Consider the following 15,870-nt stretch of genomic DNA (forward strand, 5'->3'; position numbering starts at 1 on the left):
CTTTCCAGGTGACCTTTGTCTGTAGCTTTTTTTTTTTTACATGTTAAATATTCTAAAACATTGACCAGATCGCTGCCCTATCAGAGTACATCGTCTTAATCCTCTCTTGGTGATTTGGTTGGTTTTTATGACTGTCAAATACAGAAATAGGTAAAACTTTCTTTTTAAAATTTTTTTTAATTTTTAACTTTTTATTGAAATATAGTCAGTTTACAGTGTTGTGTCAGTTTCTTGTGTACAGGTGCACAGCGCAATGCTTCAGTGATACATGAATATACATATATTCGTTTTCATATTCTTTTTCACCATAAGCTATACTACAAGATATTGAATATAGTTCCCTGTGCTGTACAGTATAAACTTGTTTATCTATTTTATATATATACCAGTCAGTATTTTCAAATCTCAGTCTCCCAATTGATCCCTTCCCACCCCCTCCCCCCCGGTAACCATAAGTTCTAAAACTTTCAGTTGCTGCTGAAATGTGCTGATCTTGTTGTGACCTCAGACATTTGCACTCAGAGTTATTATCACTTTTCACAACTGATCTGTCTTCTCCCACGGAGCCACCTGTGTGTGTACGCCTCTGTCACTGAGACCCACCCCCACCCTTTGTGTTTCTGTCAACGACCGAATCTGGACTCTGCTTTTTTTTTTTTTTGTCTCTCTGGGCCTCTTTTCAGCCTTTAGTTGTTTTCTTCCTGTCAGTGGTTGTGCTCTGAATATTTGAGGTCACCAGGCAAGTGAATGAAGCTAGATAAACGGGGCAATATTATTAATTTGTATAAAAGGAAGCTTTCCACACAACCCTCTAGCCCTCCAGAAACACAGACTAAATGTCTTCTGAATGTCAGCATTTCTGCTTTTTTTTCTTTGTTAACTAAAGAGAGTACAGTTTATTTATTTATCTTTTTTAGTGAAAGCTGCTAATCTAAACCCTCCTTCTGCTCATGAGGAGAAGCCCTGGAGAGGCAGTGAGGTCTGCTTGGAGGCGGACCAAGCCCCTGGGCCCCACGCTGGAACCGGCCCGGGCCACGTGCTTCCAGCGCAGCCTGGAAGTTACATCGCCACATTCACATGTTCCCCTTTACATTCCTCATACAGTTGTTATTAATTTAGAAGAACTTGAGGTTGAAAAAAAAAAATCAACCAGGCCTTTCCAATTTCAAACACTTAGGTATACATTTTCTCATAAAAACTGTTCTGCTGAAATACAAAATCATCTGTAAGTTTAAACCAGGCCCACCCCAGCCTCTGGTCAGAATGGCTTGGTGTTTGGACGTGTTCTTGCTTCATCAGCATCCTTTCTGCACAGGGGTCTGGGAGCCCTGGCCTCACACGCTGGCAGCAAGCTCACTGATGTGCGAACTAGTCCTTTAAAAGTTGTGACGCATCTTTGTCCCCACAAGCCCCCATTTGATGGAGCTGACTTGGTTCAGCCGTCAAGTACCTGCAGCCTCAGGGAGTCCCCATCCTCTGCAGCCCACAGGTCATGCCACCCCCAGTTCTAGCCCTGCCCCTTGTTTTGCAGGGGGAGGGGGTTCTCTGACTGGCTGCTAGACCCCAGACATTTCTCAGATGAAGCCACACCTCACTGTCCTTCCACGAGGCTTGGGGCGGCCACAATAGCTGGGCAGTTTTCCAAGAACTCAGAAGATCTGTTGCGAACATTCTGTTAAGATTCCTGCAAAACTTTGTTGTTCTGATGACCTAAAGTGAAGTCTAAATTACGGGTGTCAGTTCTGGTAAACTAGAGGCTCCCAGGGCCTGTTACAAATAATAGAAAGAAGCAGACATTTCCAGAACTATTACATTACATGGGGATAGGGGGAGCCAACTCAAGTAGAGAGTTGCAGGCCTGGAGATGTGTGAAATTGGACTTCATTTCCATTTTAAAATCCTTTTGACTCTAAAATGGTACATAATCTCATCACAGAGCTGACTTTTAGCAAAGCATGCTCCCCCAAACCCCAGTACCCAGAATAGCTGGACACCACGCTTGGGGGGAGACACACAGGGGAGTTAGGGGAGTCACCAGGAGAGTCCAGGTAGCCTCTCGCTGGGTGTTCAGGAGCCATCTGCCCCCGCTTACTGACGTGCAGCCATGGCCATTCAGCAGCAGGCGTGAGGATGGACAGGGTGGGAGCGTCCACGGTGCTGGGGGGTCAGCCCACAGGCCTGAGTTTGAGAGGCTTTTCAGGTCGAATGCTAACAGCTCCAGAGAAACATTCACTTTACAGTGAGAAAGCTGGCAGGCAGCACCTATGACAGCAGTCGCCTGGGTTTGCCAGCTGGGCAGCACGTCTGACCAGCCTCGTCCAGCTGTCCAGGTCATCAGAGACAGACAGGATGCTGTGGGGCCCTGGGCAGACAGACCGGTGAACTCAAAATGGGCTTGTGTGACACGTTAGCATTGGGGAGTTGACAGTGTGAAGCCTGGAGGCCAGTGGCCGGGGCAGTCTAGGAGTGGGGATGGCTCTCCTGGGCCCGTGGTCAGGACACTGTGATGCCAGCACGACCTGAGCACATGGCTCATCTGAAACTTAAAGACTTTCAGGGAATGCAAGACACACCTCAAAAGAATTTCTCACTTTTTTTCAGTCTCCTGGAGCAGCGTCCCTGCGCCCCACAGATTTCTCTATAACTGTTTCTCCTCCCCACAGGAGAAGTACCCAGAGGTGGTGCACCTGTCAGAGGGGGCCTCCTCCAGCTGCATGGGGATCCGGAGCCCCCGCCAGCCAGGGTGAGTGCCTGTGCCCTGCCAGGCCCCTGCCCAGAGCCAGACAGGAGTTCCCTCCTAAAACTGAGGACTGCAAATAGTAGAAAACAAATGCAAACCCCCTGACATCTTGAGATACATCTGTGGAGTCGTAAGAGCACGAGGGGGGCCTCCTGGGTGAGGGAGAAGGGGAGTGTGGGACTGCAAACGTCAGACGGGGTGTGAGGGAAAGCCCAGCGTGTGCCGGTCTCACTGCCGGGGTCCCTGGGAGGCCAAGGAAAAGCGGAGCTGTTCTGATCAACTTACCTCAGGGAAGGCTGGGAGGGGCGAACTCCCCCGGGTTTCCCTCCACCCACCGTGGGTGCCTTTGTGAGCACCGGGGGAGACCCACCTGGACGTGGTGTGCTTCTGTGACCTGCATTTGAGTATCTCAAGATGTTCTGCCTTCAGGCCTTCCCGTGGCGGTACAGTTACCTAAGCTCCTGGAACTTGCCTTGTTATTCAGCATTGTTTCCAAAATGCACCTTGGTGGGGGTGCCTGTGGCTGAAGCTCATTCATTTTCAGCACTTTTACTCCGTTAGGTGAATATATGTGTTTCTGCATTCAGGTGTTGGGCATGTGGGTTATTCGTCATTTCCCACTATTTCTGACATTCCTGGCACACAAGTACACAAGCTGCTTTTGGACATATACCTAGAAGGGAAACTCCTGGGTCATAGGGTAAACTCAGCTCTCACTGCCAAATTTCTTTTCAAAATAGTTTATCAGTTTGTATTTCCCACCAGTAATTTTTAAGTTCCTGTTACTTGCCATCCCGTATGGTCAGGCTAATGTGTAGTGGGTACCAAACCGTATCTTTCTACGCCATATGGTCTCAGTTTCCATTTTTCCTGTTTGCTAATGACGTTGAACATCTTACCACGTTTAACTGACCACACCTTCTCTTCATCTGTGGGTAGATGTCTTTAAATCGGGGGAGTCTGCCCATGGCCTTGGGGAAGGGCAGGAGCTTCAGAAGGTGGGGAGGAGGGCGGCGCTCCTGCCAGGTGGGCGCCCTCCCCTGGAGAGACAGGTGGGCAGGTCACCCTTTTAACCGGATTTCGCAAAGCCCTTAGCAGCGGATCGCACCTCTTTCAGGTTTGAACTAATCATTGTTTGGAGGATACAGATAGATGAAGAAGGGAAGGTTTTGCCAAAGCTGGACCTTCTCACCCAAGTTCCACTACAAGGTAAGGCCCCGTGGGGATGCGCTGGGGACACCTACTTATTGCCTCCAATTTTACGTGGCAAGAAGCAAGTCTTCTGTACTTTTTACATCGGTTTTCAAAATATTCTTATCAATAATCACTCCAAAAGCACATGCAAGGGCACTTGCTCCCCCGTGGCCCTCCTGGGCTAAATGCACGCTTGTCTCCGCCCCTGGCGTGCAGGTGAGGGCTTTGTGCCCGGCCCTGAGTCGGTCATCCCGGCTTCCCGCTCACTGTGGCCAGGCGGGAATGAGGGGCGGCCTCGGTGAAATTTCTTACAGTGTGTTTTCTTTAACAGCCCTGGAACTGGACAAGAACAGAGTCGTCGAAACTGCTCCCTTCAGCTTCCGAACCCTGCTGGGTGTGCTGGGCATTGAAGCCACTCTGGAAAGCCTGATAAAATCGCTTTGCACAGAGGAGAACTAGTTCCCAGACAGTGAACACAGAAGAGTAAGATGCTGCCCCTGGAGGCAGGGGATTTTATTGAATATAAACATTTGCTTTTTTTCCACTTAGAAACCCTACCTCTTTAGAACGTGTTTATGCAATTATGGCACATTATATATAAGTTGTCAGGACATGAAAAATAAATACAGTTATTTAAATTCCAGATGCCAAACAAGTGACACAGTATTTTTCAAAGTAAACTTAACATGAGAAAGTACAGGAGTGGACGTCTGTCCTGGGGTGCGGGAAGCTGCTGTGCCCCCCGCCTCACAGCAGCTCCGAGTCATCCCGTGGGGCGGGCTTCCTGCTGCCACTCAGCGCCTGGGGACTGTTGGAGGCAGGCCCCTTGCCAAGGCTGCCTCATTTCTTAAGACATTCCTCAGATACCCCAGGAGACCCCCCCCCCCAATCTCCCAGCTCTTGGAGTCATTCAGAGCACCTCTCAGCAGCACATCCTCTGACAGTCACTCTGCTTGGGGCTTCCACACACGAAAAAAGAGAGCAGTTAGCTTAAAAAAGGCAGGAAGACAGCAAATACGGCATTGTCCCTAGCACCCCTGGTGTCCCGGAACAGAAGAAACAGTGTCTTTGTTAAAGTCCCCCAGATTCTAAGTGCTACACTGGCCTGAGTCACCAGTTTAAAGTAGAAGAGGTGAAAATATTGTTTCAGTCGGAATGAGGGCCTCGGGGGGCGGGGGTGGGGGGGGCACGGTGGCATGTGAGAGGAGCACAGGCTTGGGCCAAAAGGGCCATCCAGCAGGGATGCTCGCCCATCCATCTTCCCCAACTATTGGCTGCTTGTTTCCAGTCTGCCCAGTGCAGCCAGGACAGGCCACGGGAGGCCGCCCACCCAGCCTCTTTGAAAGGCCAGAGCCCCAAGGCTCCGCACATAGGGAATCGGGGTCCTCTGCACACCCTGGGGCCCGGCGAGACCAGCTTCACCCCAGGCCCCCAACAAGGAACCACCTCAGGCCAAACCAGCCCGGGCAGCCGCCCACCTCCACGCACTCGGGAGCCTGCAACCTGCCCACGAGAACGTCCCTACGGGCGGAGCCCCCCCAAAGCCCCTGTACCCCCAACACACCACACGGATGAGGGTCGTGTGTCATCTGAGTATCGCCCAAGTGGAGAAGTAAGAAGGAAATGGTAGGACAGAATTGAAGAATAAATTCTAGAAGAGCTGGCTTGATTCAAATATGCGTAATTCTCAATTTATCACAAAATTCCCCACAAAAAAATTTACAATCAGCAAAATACTCTCCTTATTATTCATGTAGTATTTTTCATACAATTTCATGGTTTTGCTAGTATTATAATATTATATTACAATAAGCCTTCATTAGTCCCTCAATACGATGATATAAATAATCTATCTATACAACCTCCCATAGGATAAAAAATGAAGCCAAGATTCCCAACAGTTTTCATAGCAGCTGGGCACACTTTGGTGACCCCAACAAGAGCCCTCTGGGTGCCAGCCAGGAGTCGCTCATCTCGCGGAAGCGGGGCCTTGGGCAGCCCCGACGGGGAGGTGGCCCGGCACCACCCGAGGCCACCACCCCCATGTGTGTCAGTGGAGCCCGAGGGAGGAGCAGGGATGGGGCGGAGGGAAGACTCGGTGCTGGCTTGCAGAAGTAACCGAAGTTCCACAAACACCCAAAATGCCAGGAACACAGAGCTGGCAGGAGCACAGCTACCCCGTGACATCCACCCCGGGGCCACCGTCGCGCCGAGTGGCAGCTGTTTCCCACACCCACAGCAGCAATTCCAGGTGGAAAAGAACGCCTCGTCTCCCTTAACGTCAAAAGACAGACTCATTCAGCATGCACACGCACACGCACACGCGCACACACACACACACACACACACACACTAAGTCACTGCTCACACGAGTGGTGTCTCCCCCTGACCTGAGTCCCACGCTCCCTGCCGACCCTGTGCAGAGCGGCGGGTGGGGCACGTGCACAGGGACCCGAGTCCGCTGCTCAGAACTGATGTCCACGCCAACAGCGCATCGCCCTCCACCGCAGGGAGCCACTGACCCGCGCTGACACGTGGCTTGCATTGACAAAGTGACCGGGTAACTCAGCTGGGAGAGTTCCAGTAGTATCCGTGTTGTCCTTAAAGTCCAAACCGTAAGGTGTGCATGACAATTCAAGTTTTCTATGTTAGGGTTCTGGTGGTAGGAGAGCCAAACCTTGGGTCTTATAATAAGGCTTTTTTTGTAGAGACTAGACAGCCCTGGGCAGGAAGGGAGACCCGCCCAGAGGGGCCTCCTGGGACACAGCACAGTGCGGGGCTCCGGTCCGTCCTTCCTCGTCCTGGAGGATGTCTTAGTGCTATTTCATTCCGTGTCTCCCGGAGGCAGCCCCACCTGAACAGGGGTTAAAAAGCAAAAGCATTCACAGCCAAAAGTCACCCAAGACAACAGAAAATAGCTCTATCACTCAACCTTCACATTCTATGTTCAAGTTTCAAAGATGCTACAGGGGAGAAAAAATTAGACCTTGTGGAGAACTAATGTGCAATCTTCGCTGTCCTTGAACCTGGTCGACATCACGGCGGCATCTTTGGCGTGTACAGTCTTTGAATAGTAGTTGACTATCTTGCCGTCTAGCTTGTACTGATGAGGAATGCTCTCGTAGGGCTTGAGGTCCAGGTCCAGCACAGACACAGAGAAGGCAAACCTGGATCTCGACGAAGGGACAATGGGCCTTTGATCGGAGCTGGAAGCAAAAGAGCAATTTTGAGAACACACAACCCTCCCAAACCCTCTCCTCCCGGCTCACCACGAGCGCCCACTCTGTGCGTCCACACGCATTCCGACTCTGTGCCAGCTGTGTGCGCTAGCGTTTGACGCTTCTGCGGGAGAGGCACCCACTGTGGTACCTGCCAGCACGCCAGACGACAGAGGGTTACAGTGCAGAAAGATGGAAAAGCAATCATGTCGAATACCCGACTGCTACTCCCCCTCTCCCAGTAGTATAAACGAATGCCGAAAACGTTACGTCATCAGGAGCCAAGCATTACAAAACCTAAGAAAAAGCAGAAAGTAGATCTGGCCCCTCAACAGCCAAATGGATAAACTGCTAAGAACAGACTTCTCTTGACGTGTCTTTTCCCATGTCTGCTGAGGAACTCATGCTCCTTTATGGTTTTTCGCATTTGGAGAGAGACAGGTCTGGTTTCATGTTTTATTCTCAAAATTGTATCTGCAGTGTTTTGTAATTTGTTTCTCGGGGTTTTAGTTCTGTGGTTTTTCTAAATGTTGGAAGAGTCATATGATAATAACAAAACATGAACAATAATTTGTACTTTGAAAACACTTCCAGGCTAATTCTGAGTTTTGTACGAAGACTGTGTTATGTACCACTGAGCTCTTAGCGTGCTCCAAACACAGTGTGCATCCGAACGACTGGTTAAATATATTATTCAAGCTCAGTTTAGCCCAAGGGAAGTATTCAGGAGTCCTGGTTTTCCCAGGCACACTACTCTTCTGGACTTAGAAATTGTTAAAAAAATAAAACAGACCAAACACCAGTTTGGAAATCTGCCTGGGAAAGGGAAGGCCAGTGAGCATCCTTCTATTTGGTGAGGACGATGAAGGCCTGCACTCTCGCTCAACTCTTGCTCAGAAATACCGTTTACAGAAACAATGAATCCCTGGCTCAGTGGCTGGGGGCGTAGCTACGCCCCTCTGAAGAGCAGAGAACGTGCTAATTAAGGTCTTGCTTCTGCGTCTCACTCTCAGGGCCCGAAAGCCAAGCTCCACGCAGCTGGACTGGGGGCAGTGCACATCCCTGGCCCTCGGGGAACCGCACATCACATCAGGACCAATAGCCAGTAAGATGACGCGTCCGCACACAGGCTGGTGGGGGCGTGGCCCCAGGGCCACTCCCCAGGAGAGTCTGACCATTTGTCGGCCACATGGCTCAGAAGGGTCTGGACACGTGTCCCTGCTCCTCTGCCAGTGTGTCGGTTTCTGTCGAGCAGCTGGTCAAGGGGGTCAGGACTCCCGGCCCTCAGCCCCCACATTTCTGTATCCCGACTGCATCCTTGTTTAGAGGTGCAGGGAAGACCTTCTGTGTACTTTTCTCTCATCTAACACCACTAGCTTCATCCAGCAAGTGGATTCCTCACAGCTGGGCACTGGGCAGTTTCTTAGGGGATGATAAGAGTTTTCAACTAAACAGAACAACCTTTTTTATTTTCCCAGTTATGCTCTATAAACATCCTTCCTTGTTTCCTATCAGAAAACGGACAATTCTGTGCCTGCCAAGAAGCGGGACTCCTGGGAATGCTCAGTTCAAAAGCATCAGAAAACAGGGTGGCTGGCAGCCAGTGACGAGGTCATCTTGACCCAAGAACACACATCAGAAGCATGTGGAACATTCCACAAATGCTGTGTGTGGGGTTTGGCGCCCTCAAGGTCAATACTGGAGGTGCCATCTCATCACTGAGAAAAGATTATCAGGTTCATTGTGCGTTCCTAAAAAAAGGCAGGAGAGGAGACTGGGTAATGACATCCAAGGAGAGGTGCTGCAAAGAAGGGCCCGGACAGTGGATGTGTTGTTTTAAAGGCTTCAAAGCGCCCGCGAAGGTCAGCGCATCCGGAGCTGGAAACAGGCCCACGGGCACCTACAGGGTCTTGGGCCGGAGTCTTGACAGGAGCCTGAGGCTTTCTCTGAGAGAAAAGAATTCACACCGCAGTATCCAAACTGCTTCTAAGTCCTTGAGGTATTTCCTTAGAAAATAACAGTAACCTTGAATTTACTAGAACAGTCTTTTAAAATTATCCTCAAAAATGCCTTTTTGACTTGCGTGACCAGCTTCTGAAGACCAAGAGTCAATAACCCCCGGGACAACAGGCAGGCCTTAGACACCGGCCTCTGTTAACGAACGAGAGCTTGCCGGGGCCTCTCTGATACAGGGATGCCGGCTCTGCTGCCGGGCCGCACGATCCTGGCAGGCCGAGGACACGTGGCACGGCGGGGGGCGGCTCACCTCGCGTCCTGCAGACAAGGGGACAGCGCGATCATGATGGAGCAGTCCTTCGCTGTCATGGCCACGCGGTACTGCTGGACCTGCGGGGAAGGAGAGGTCAGCTCCGGGGCGCTGCCACCCACACCCCCGCCCCACCAGCGAGGGCCAGGAACGGGTCCCAGACCCGGATGTGGGTCAGGAAGACCCAAGCCCGAAGCGCTCGTTAGAGGCCGGTCCCGCCTCCTGACCTCTCACTGCAGGGAGTGTGCGGACCCTGATTCGCAACCCTGGGACTTAGGACTTGTCTTCAAGTCAATCACAGCCCACCTTGTAGAAGAAGCAGAGAGTGGCCTCAGCGACTGCTGAGCTAGCCGCACTTGGCAGCACTGAGCAAGTGTCACTCTACACCTCAAGACATCCCCCGGTCGCACAGCACACTGAAATGTCACACAGCCACCACGAAAGACACTGAAGCCAGAGGGGTCACCAGGCTGCGTGTTAACTCACCTCATCCTACAGCAACCCCACAGGCAGGCACTGCCAGGGACCCAGTGCTGGGATAAGGAAACAGACAGAACCCACCCACTCTGCACAGCGAGGCAGCAGAAAGGCTGGACTCAAAACCAGGAATCTTGGCTCTGAAGTTCGTGCTGTTAAGGCCAGGCTATGAGCACCTGTAGATCTGAAGGTACTGCCTGGAATGATGTCCGCCAGGAAAATGTGTTTAACATACATGTAATTGGAGTCCAGAAGAAGAAAAGAGAATGAGCAGAGACAAAACTTGAACAACTTAAGGCCCCAAATTTTCCAAAACTGAGGAAAGACATCAAGACACAGATTCGGGAATGATGAGAAAAAAAAAAATCACTAATTATTAAACACAAACGAGGAATGAATCACCAGCAGATGTACGCTACAGGAAACATTAAAGGGTGGTGGTCTTCAGACAAAAACAAAATGATCCCAGATAAAAGGTCAGAGAGGCAGGGCAGAATTAAGGGTAACGCAATAGATAAATATGTGGGTAAACAGACACTGACTGTAAAAAACAATAATAATGTCTTCTTGAGTTTAAAATAGAAGGGAAGGGAAATCCATAATCCAAATCTTCACAGTCACTCCCCAAAGAGCTGAAACTAGGGTTTTGAGCAAGTGAGCAACTGGGAAGGCTGAACTGCCCTACAGGCAGGGTTGGCACATGCATGGTTTGTAGGAACAAGCCACAGAGAACAGGGTCTAAACCTGAGACTTCTTCTTTAAGCCAAGGGTGCATATTTTCCCTGAAGGAAAGCATCCCTTGTTTAGGTCCCCAGGATCCCCACAGGTCAAGGCCAAACAATTGTGAGCTCTCAATCATAGAGCATTAAAAACCCAAGCAAACAAGGCAGCATGGATGGGTCAGCCAAAATAACAAGAGCTTTTTCACCTCCAAGGTTTTTATTGTATCTGATATCAGATACAGAATATAAAATAAATATTCATAAACTACTTAAAGGAATAAAAGATATTTAAAAGTGGGCAAGCAAGGAACTATCAAAAATACCAAGGAGATGTGAAAATGAGCCAAACAGAACTTTGAGAAATTAAACATTTAACTAATGAAATGGAAAACTCAATGAACAAATGAACTAGCAGATTAGATACAGGTAAAGAAAGACTCAGTGAACGGGAAGGTAGAACTGAAGAAAATTGTAAAAATGAAGTCTGATAGATACCTAATTAGAGTCCTAGAAGAAGAAAACAGGATAATGAAGAAAACATACGAAGAGAAAATGGATGAGAATTTTCCAGAACTAAAAGACAAATCGCTCTCTCGTCAACTCGGGTTTGACCTACGCCGCCCAGGAGATGATGGCCGCCCCAGTGGTATCCGGGCTCTCCCGGCAGGTGCGACGCTTCAGTACACCTGTGGTCAGGCCGTTTGCCAAGCTTGTGAGGCCACCTGTTCAAGTACATGGTATCGAAGGTCGCTAGGCCACTGCTCTCTATTCTGCTGCGTCTAAACAGAATAAACTGGAGCAGGTGGAAAAGGAATTGCTGAGAGTAGCACAAATCTTGAAGGAACCCAAATTGGCGGCTTCTATTATGAATCCCTATGTAAAGCGTTCCATTAAAGTGAAAAGCCTGGATGACATGTCAGCAAAAGAGACGTTTTCTCCCCTCACGTCCAATCTGATCAACTTGCTTGCTGAGAATGGTCGCTTGAGCAACACCCCTGGTGTCATCTCTGCCTTGTTCACCATGATGAGTGTCCACCGTGGAGAAGTACCTTGCATGGTTACCACTGCATCCACTTTAGATGAAGCCACTCTTACTGAATTAAAAACGGTCCTGAAGAGCTTCCTAAGTAAATTGGAAGTTAAGACTGACCCATCAATCATGGGTGGAATGATTGACCGTATTGGAGAGAAATATGTTGATATGTCTGCAAAAACCAAGATTCAGAAGCTGAGCAGAGCAATGCGGGAGATTTCCTAAAAGTGTTGATTTTCTGTCAGTGAAAATTCTTAAGCTTGGAGCAACAATAAAATGCTTCCTGAACAGAAAGAAAAAAAAAAAAAAAAAGACAAATCCACAAATAGAGAAAGCACAACATAACACCAAGCAGAATAAAAAAGTACACCACACCTCATCACATTGCACTAAAATGTCAAATAGAAGAAGAGAAGACATTAAAACCAGTCATAGAGAAAAAAATTCACCTCCTGTGAGAGGACAGATCGACAGACAGAAAACATCTCAGCAGCAACATCCACGGTCAAATGATGCTGCGTAAAACGGTTAAATACCAAGAGAAAAACAATCAATCCTCTTTGTGCTTTTGAAAATTACCTTTCAAACTATCCAGATAGACACATACAGAGAGAATTTACCAAAAGACTGTCACTAATGTAACTTCTAAAGGATGTACTTCAAGAAGAAGAGGAAAACTATAAACTATAAACAACCGTAGGACAATGAATTAGACAACTTGGGTGAAACAGGCAAATTCCTAAAAAGATACAAATCACCAAAATGGACTAAAGGAGAAACAGACAATACAATTAGACTTGTAACAAGTGAAGAGACTGAACTGGGTGTCAAACCAACAGGGTATTACAAAGAAAAGCCGAGACCCAGATGGGTTCACTGGCGAATCCTATCAAATATTTAAAGAATTGCCATCAATCCTTCTCAAAACTTTGCCCCTCCAAAGTAAGAGGCTGAAACACTTCGCAGCTCATTCAAAAAGGCCAAAAATGAAGACTACAGACCAATTATCTCTGAAGAGTGTGGACACAAAAATCTTCAACAGAATAATAACAAATTGACTTCAGGAACATATAAGAAGGATCACATGCCATGACCAAGTGGGTTTATCCCAGGAATGCAACGTTGGTTTTAATATCCAAAAATAAACTAGCATATTATAACTATAGAATAAAAAATAAAAAACATATGATAATATCAATTGATGCAGAAAAGACATTTGACAAAATACAACATCCTTTCATGATTAAAAAAAAAAATTCAACAAATTAGGAAACGAAGGGCACTTCTCCAACCCGATAAAGGGGATCTACAAAAAGCCCACAGCTAACGTTACACGTTATGATGAGAGACTGAGCGCCGTCCCAGTAAGACCAGGAACAAATCAGGGACGTCTGCTCTTGCTGCTTCCACTCAACATTGCTCTGAAGGTTCTAGCCAAGGGCTGTCACGTAAGAACAAAACATAAAAGGCTCCCAAATTGGAACAGAAGAAGTAAAACTATCTCTAAGAGATCTTATATAGGGAGAATCCTAAGGAACTAGTAAATTCAGCAAGGTTGTAAACTACGAGACCAATACACAGAAACAAACTGTATTCCTATACACGTGCAATGATCAATCTAAAAATGGAATTACGAAAAGTTCATTGACAACAGCCTCAAAAAGAAAGCATTCAGGAATTAAAGTGACAAAGTACACAATATATGCTCTGAAAACTACAAAAGATTGTTGAAGTAAAAACAAAGATGTAAATAACTGGAACGCCATCCCACGCTAACAAACAGGAAGACTCACCACCGTGAAGCCGGCGGCCGCACACCCTCCTCAGATTCACCACAATCCCTATCACACTCCCAGCTGGCGTCCTGGTAGAGCTTGGCAGGCTGATTTGTAAAATTCAAATGGAATTAAAATGGGCTCCAAATAGCCAAAACAGTCTTGAAAAAGAACAAAGCTGAAGAACTTACAGTTCCCAACTTCAGAACTTACTGAAAAGCAACAGTAATCAAGGCAAGGTACAGGCTTGAGTACAGGCATGCGGATCAAGGGGCCACGCTGAGCATCGAGAAATAAACCCACACATCTACGGGAAGAAACAGTCTCTTCGACAAATGGCGTGCGGACAACTGAACATCCGTGTGCAAAGAATGAAGCGGGAGCCCTACCTCAAATCATATACAAAGAATAACTCGAAATGGATCAAAGAACAAAATTTAAGATCTAAAACTCTTAAAAAAAAAAGATCTAAAACTCTTTAAAGAAACAGGGGAAAATATTCATGACCTTGGATTTAACAAGGGATTGTTAGATATGACACCAAAAGCATGAACAAAAAGAAAAATTAGGTAAACTGGACCTCGTCAAAACGAAAACCTTTTTTTTTTTTTGTATAGGAACAGATCGTTACTTGACTTATCACGGTGATCGTATCACAATGTATGCAAATGTCAAATCACTGTGCAGTGCACCTGAAACTAATTATAGTACTGTAATCAACTGTATTTCAAACAAATAAATAAAATTTTAAAATTGTGAACATTTTGCATCAAAGTACATTATCAGAAAAGTGAAAAAGATCTCTGACAGAATGAAAGAAAATATTTGCAAATCATGTATCTGATGAGGGCCTATACTATCCACAATATACAGAATCCTTACAAATCAACAATGAGACAAATAACACAATTAAAAAGTGAGCAAAGGATCTGAATAAACATTCCTCCTAAGAAAATAGGCCAGTGGGCTGCAGGCACATGAGAAAATGCTCTTAGTTTTCAGGGAAGTGCAAATCAAGACTATGATGAGATACCATTTCATACCCGCCAGGATGGCTAAAAAGGCCAGGTAACAAGTATTGTCAAAGATACGGAGAAACTGGGACCCTGTACAACTGCTGGTGGGAATGTAAAATGGTAGAGCCACTTTGGAGAACAGTCTGGCAGTTCCTGAAAAGGTTAAACATGAGTTACCATTTGACCCAGCAACTCCACTCCTAGGTATACACACAAGAAAAGCAAAAACATGTCCACACAAATATTTAGACACAAATGTTTATAGCAACCTTATACATAATAGTCAAAAAGTGGAAACAACCCAAATGCCCATCAAACTGATGAATGGATAAACAAAATGTAGTGTACCTAAACAATGCAATATTATTCAGCCAGTAAAAGTAATGAAGTGTTGATACCTGCTACAATACACATGAACCTTGGAAATATTATGCTGACTTGCAAGAAGCCAGTCATAAAGGACCACCTATTAAATGATTCCATTCATATGCAATGTCTGGAGTAGGCAAATCCATAGAGACAGAAAGTAAATTAGTGGTTACAGGTGGTGAGGATGAGGAGATAAGGAGACGACAGCCTAAGGGTATAGGATTTTTTTTAAGGTGATGAAAATGTTCTAAAACTGACCGTGATGATGATGACACATACCTGTGAATAGAGTAAAAATTCTAAGCTGCACACTCTAGGCAGGTAAATTGTAGTTTGTAAATTTTATCAATTGTATGATATGTAAGTTACAGGAAAAAAAGGGAAAAAGAGGAAAGATCTGAGATGTAAGAATGTTTAGCAAAGATATAGGTAAATGTGATTGACCTAAACAAACACCTGTATAAAATAATACTGTAAGTTGTGGATTTTTAAAAAAGAACAAGACAAACAGAGTAACAGCCAATAACTGCATATAAGGTGGGAGAGATTACTGGAATTAAAGTGTCCCAATTTCCTACATTGTGTATTTGTGCAGCGGGGGCTGGGGTGGGAGTAGGGGTCAAATTATTAACTTTAGTCTTTAAATATGCAAGGTCAAACTGGACAAGTAACCACAAAAATGATATAGCAGAATATCTAACTTCCAAACCAACTGAGCAAACAATGCAATATAAAAACTAGCAGGCAAAAGTGAACAGAGGTCAGCAAACCACAGGCCAGGGCCAAATCCAGCCCACCACCTATTTCTGTAACTAAAACTTTGCTGGAACACAGCCATGCTCCTTTCTATTTGTCTAGGGCTGCTTCTGAGCTCTAATGGCAGAGCTGAATAGCTACAGCAGAGATAGATGGCTTACAAAACCCAAAGCATTTTACTGTCCGGCCCTTTATAGAAAAAGTGTGCTGACTCCTGCTGTAGAACACTATACAGTCGTCAAAAAGCAAGAGTTACTCTGGGCTGCAGTTTCCTGAGCTTCAAAATGAATCCAGTATCCTCTCC

At 46.7% G+C, this 15,870-nt stretch overlaps 3 protein-coding genes across 6 annotated transcripts in view; 2 read left to right on the forward strand and 1 right to left on the reverse strand.

Annotated features, from left to right (window-relative positions):
- CENPP (centromere protein P) overlaps positions 1-4,586 on the forward strand; it is a 219,109-nt gene extending 214,523 nt beyond the window's left edge. For both annotated transcript variants that reach the window (XM_010974832.3, XM_064490065.1), the window contains exons 6-8: positions 2,664-2,743; positions 3,858-3,949; positions 4,266-4,586. In XM_010974832.3, coding sequence (XP_010973134.2) covers positions 2,664-2,743; positions 3,858-3,949; positions 4,266-4,393 — 300 coding nt within the window. In that variant the 3' untranslated portion in view covers positions 4,394-4,586. The remainder of the gene's footprint in view (positions 1-2,663; positions 2,744-3,857; positions 3,950-4,265) is intronic.
- IPPK (inositol-pentakisphosphate 2-kinase) overlaps positions 4,419-15,870 on the reverse strand; it is a 51,075-nt gene continuing 39,623 nt past the window's right edge. For 2 of the 3 annotated variants that reach the window (XM_031447291.2, XM_064490064.1), the window contains 3 exons: positions 9,419-9,498; positions 6,921-7,140; positions 4,419-6,788 (listed from right to left, as the gene is read on the reverse strand). In XM_031447291.2, the coding sequence (XP_031303151.1) occupies positions 6,759-6,788; positions 6,921-7,140; positions 9,419-9,498 (330 nt within the window). In that variant the 3' untranslated portion in view covers positions 4,419-6,758. Of the gene's footprint in view, positions 7,141-9,418; positions 9,499-15,870 lie in introns of all 3 variants that reach the window. The other variant, XM_031447292.2, reaches the window with a different exon arrangement.
- On the forward strand, positions 11,216-11,977 carry LOC105084667 (ATP synthase subunit O, mitochondrial-like). Its single transcript, XM_064490066.1, is given in 1 exon segment — positions 11,216-11,977. A coding segment is annotated over 1 exon segment (630 nt). The 5' UTR covers positions 11,216-11,245; the 3' UTR covers positions 11,876-11,977.

This window comes from Camelus dromedarius, chromosome 10 (assembly GCF_036321535.1).
Source record: "Camelus dromedarius isolate mCamDro1 chromosome 10, mCamDro1.pat, whole genome shotgun sequence".
Lineage (NCBI taxonomy): Eukaryota > Metazoa > Chordata > Mammalia > Artiodactyla > Camelidae > Camelus > Camelus dromedarius.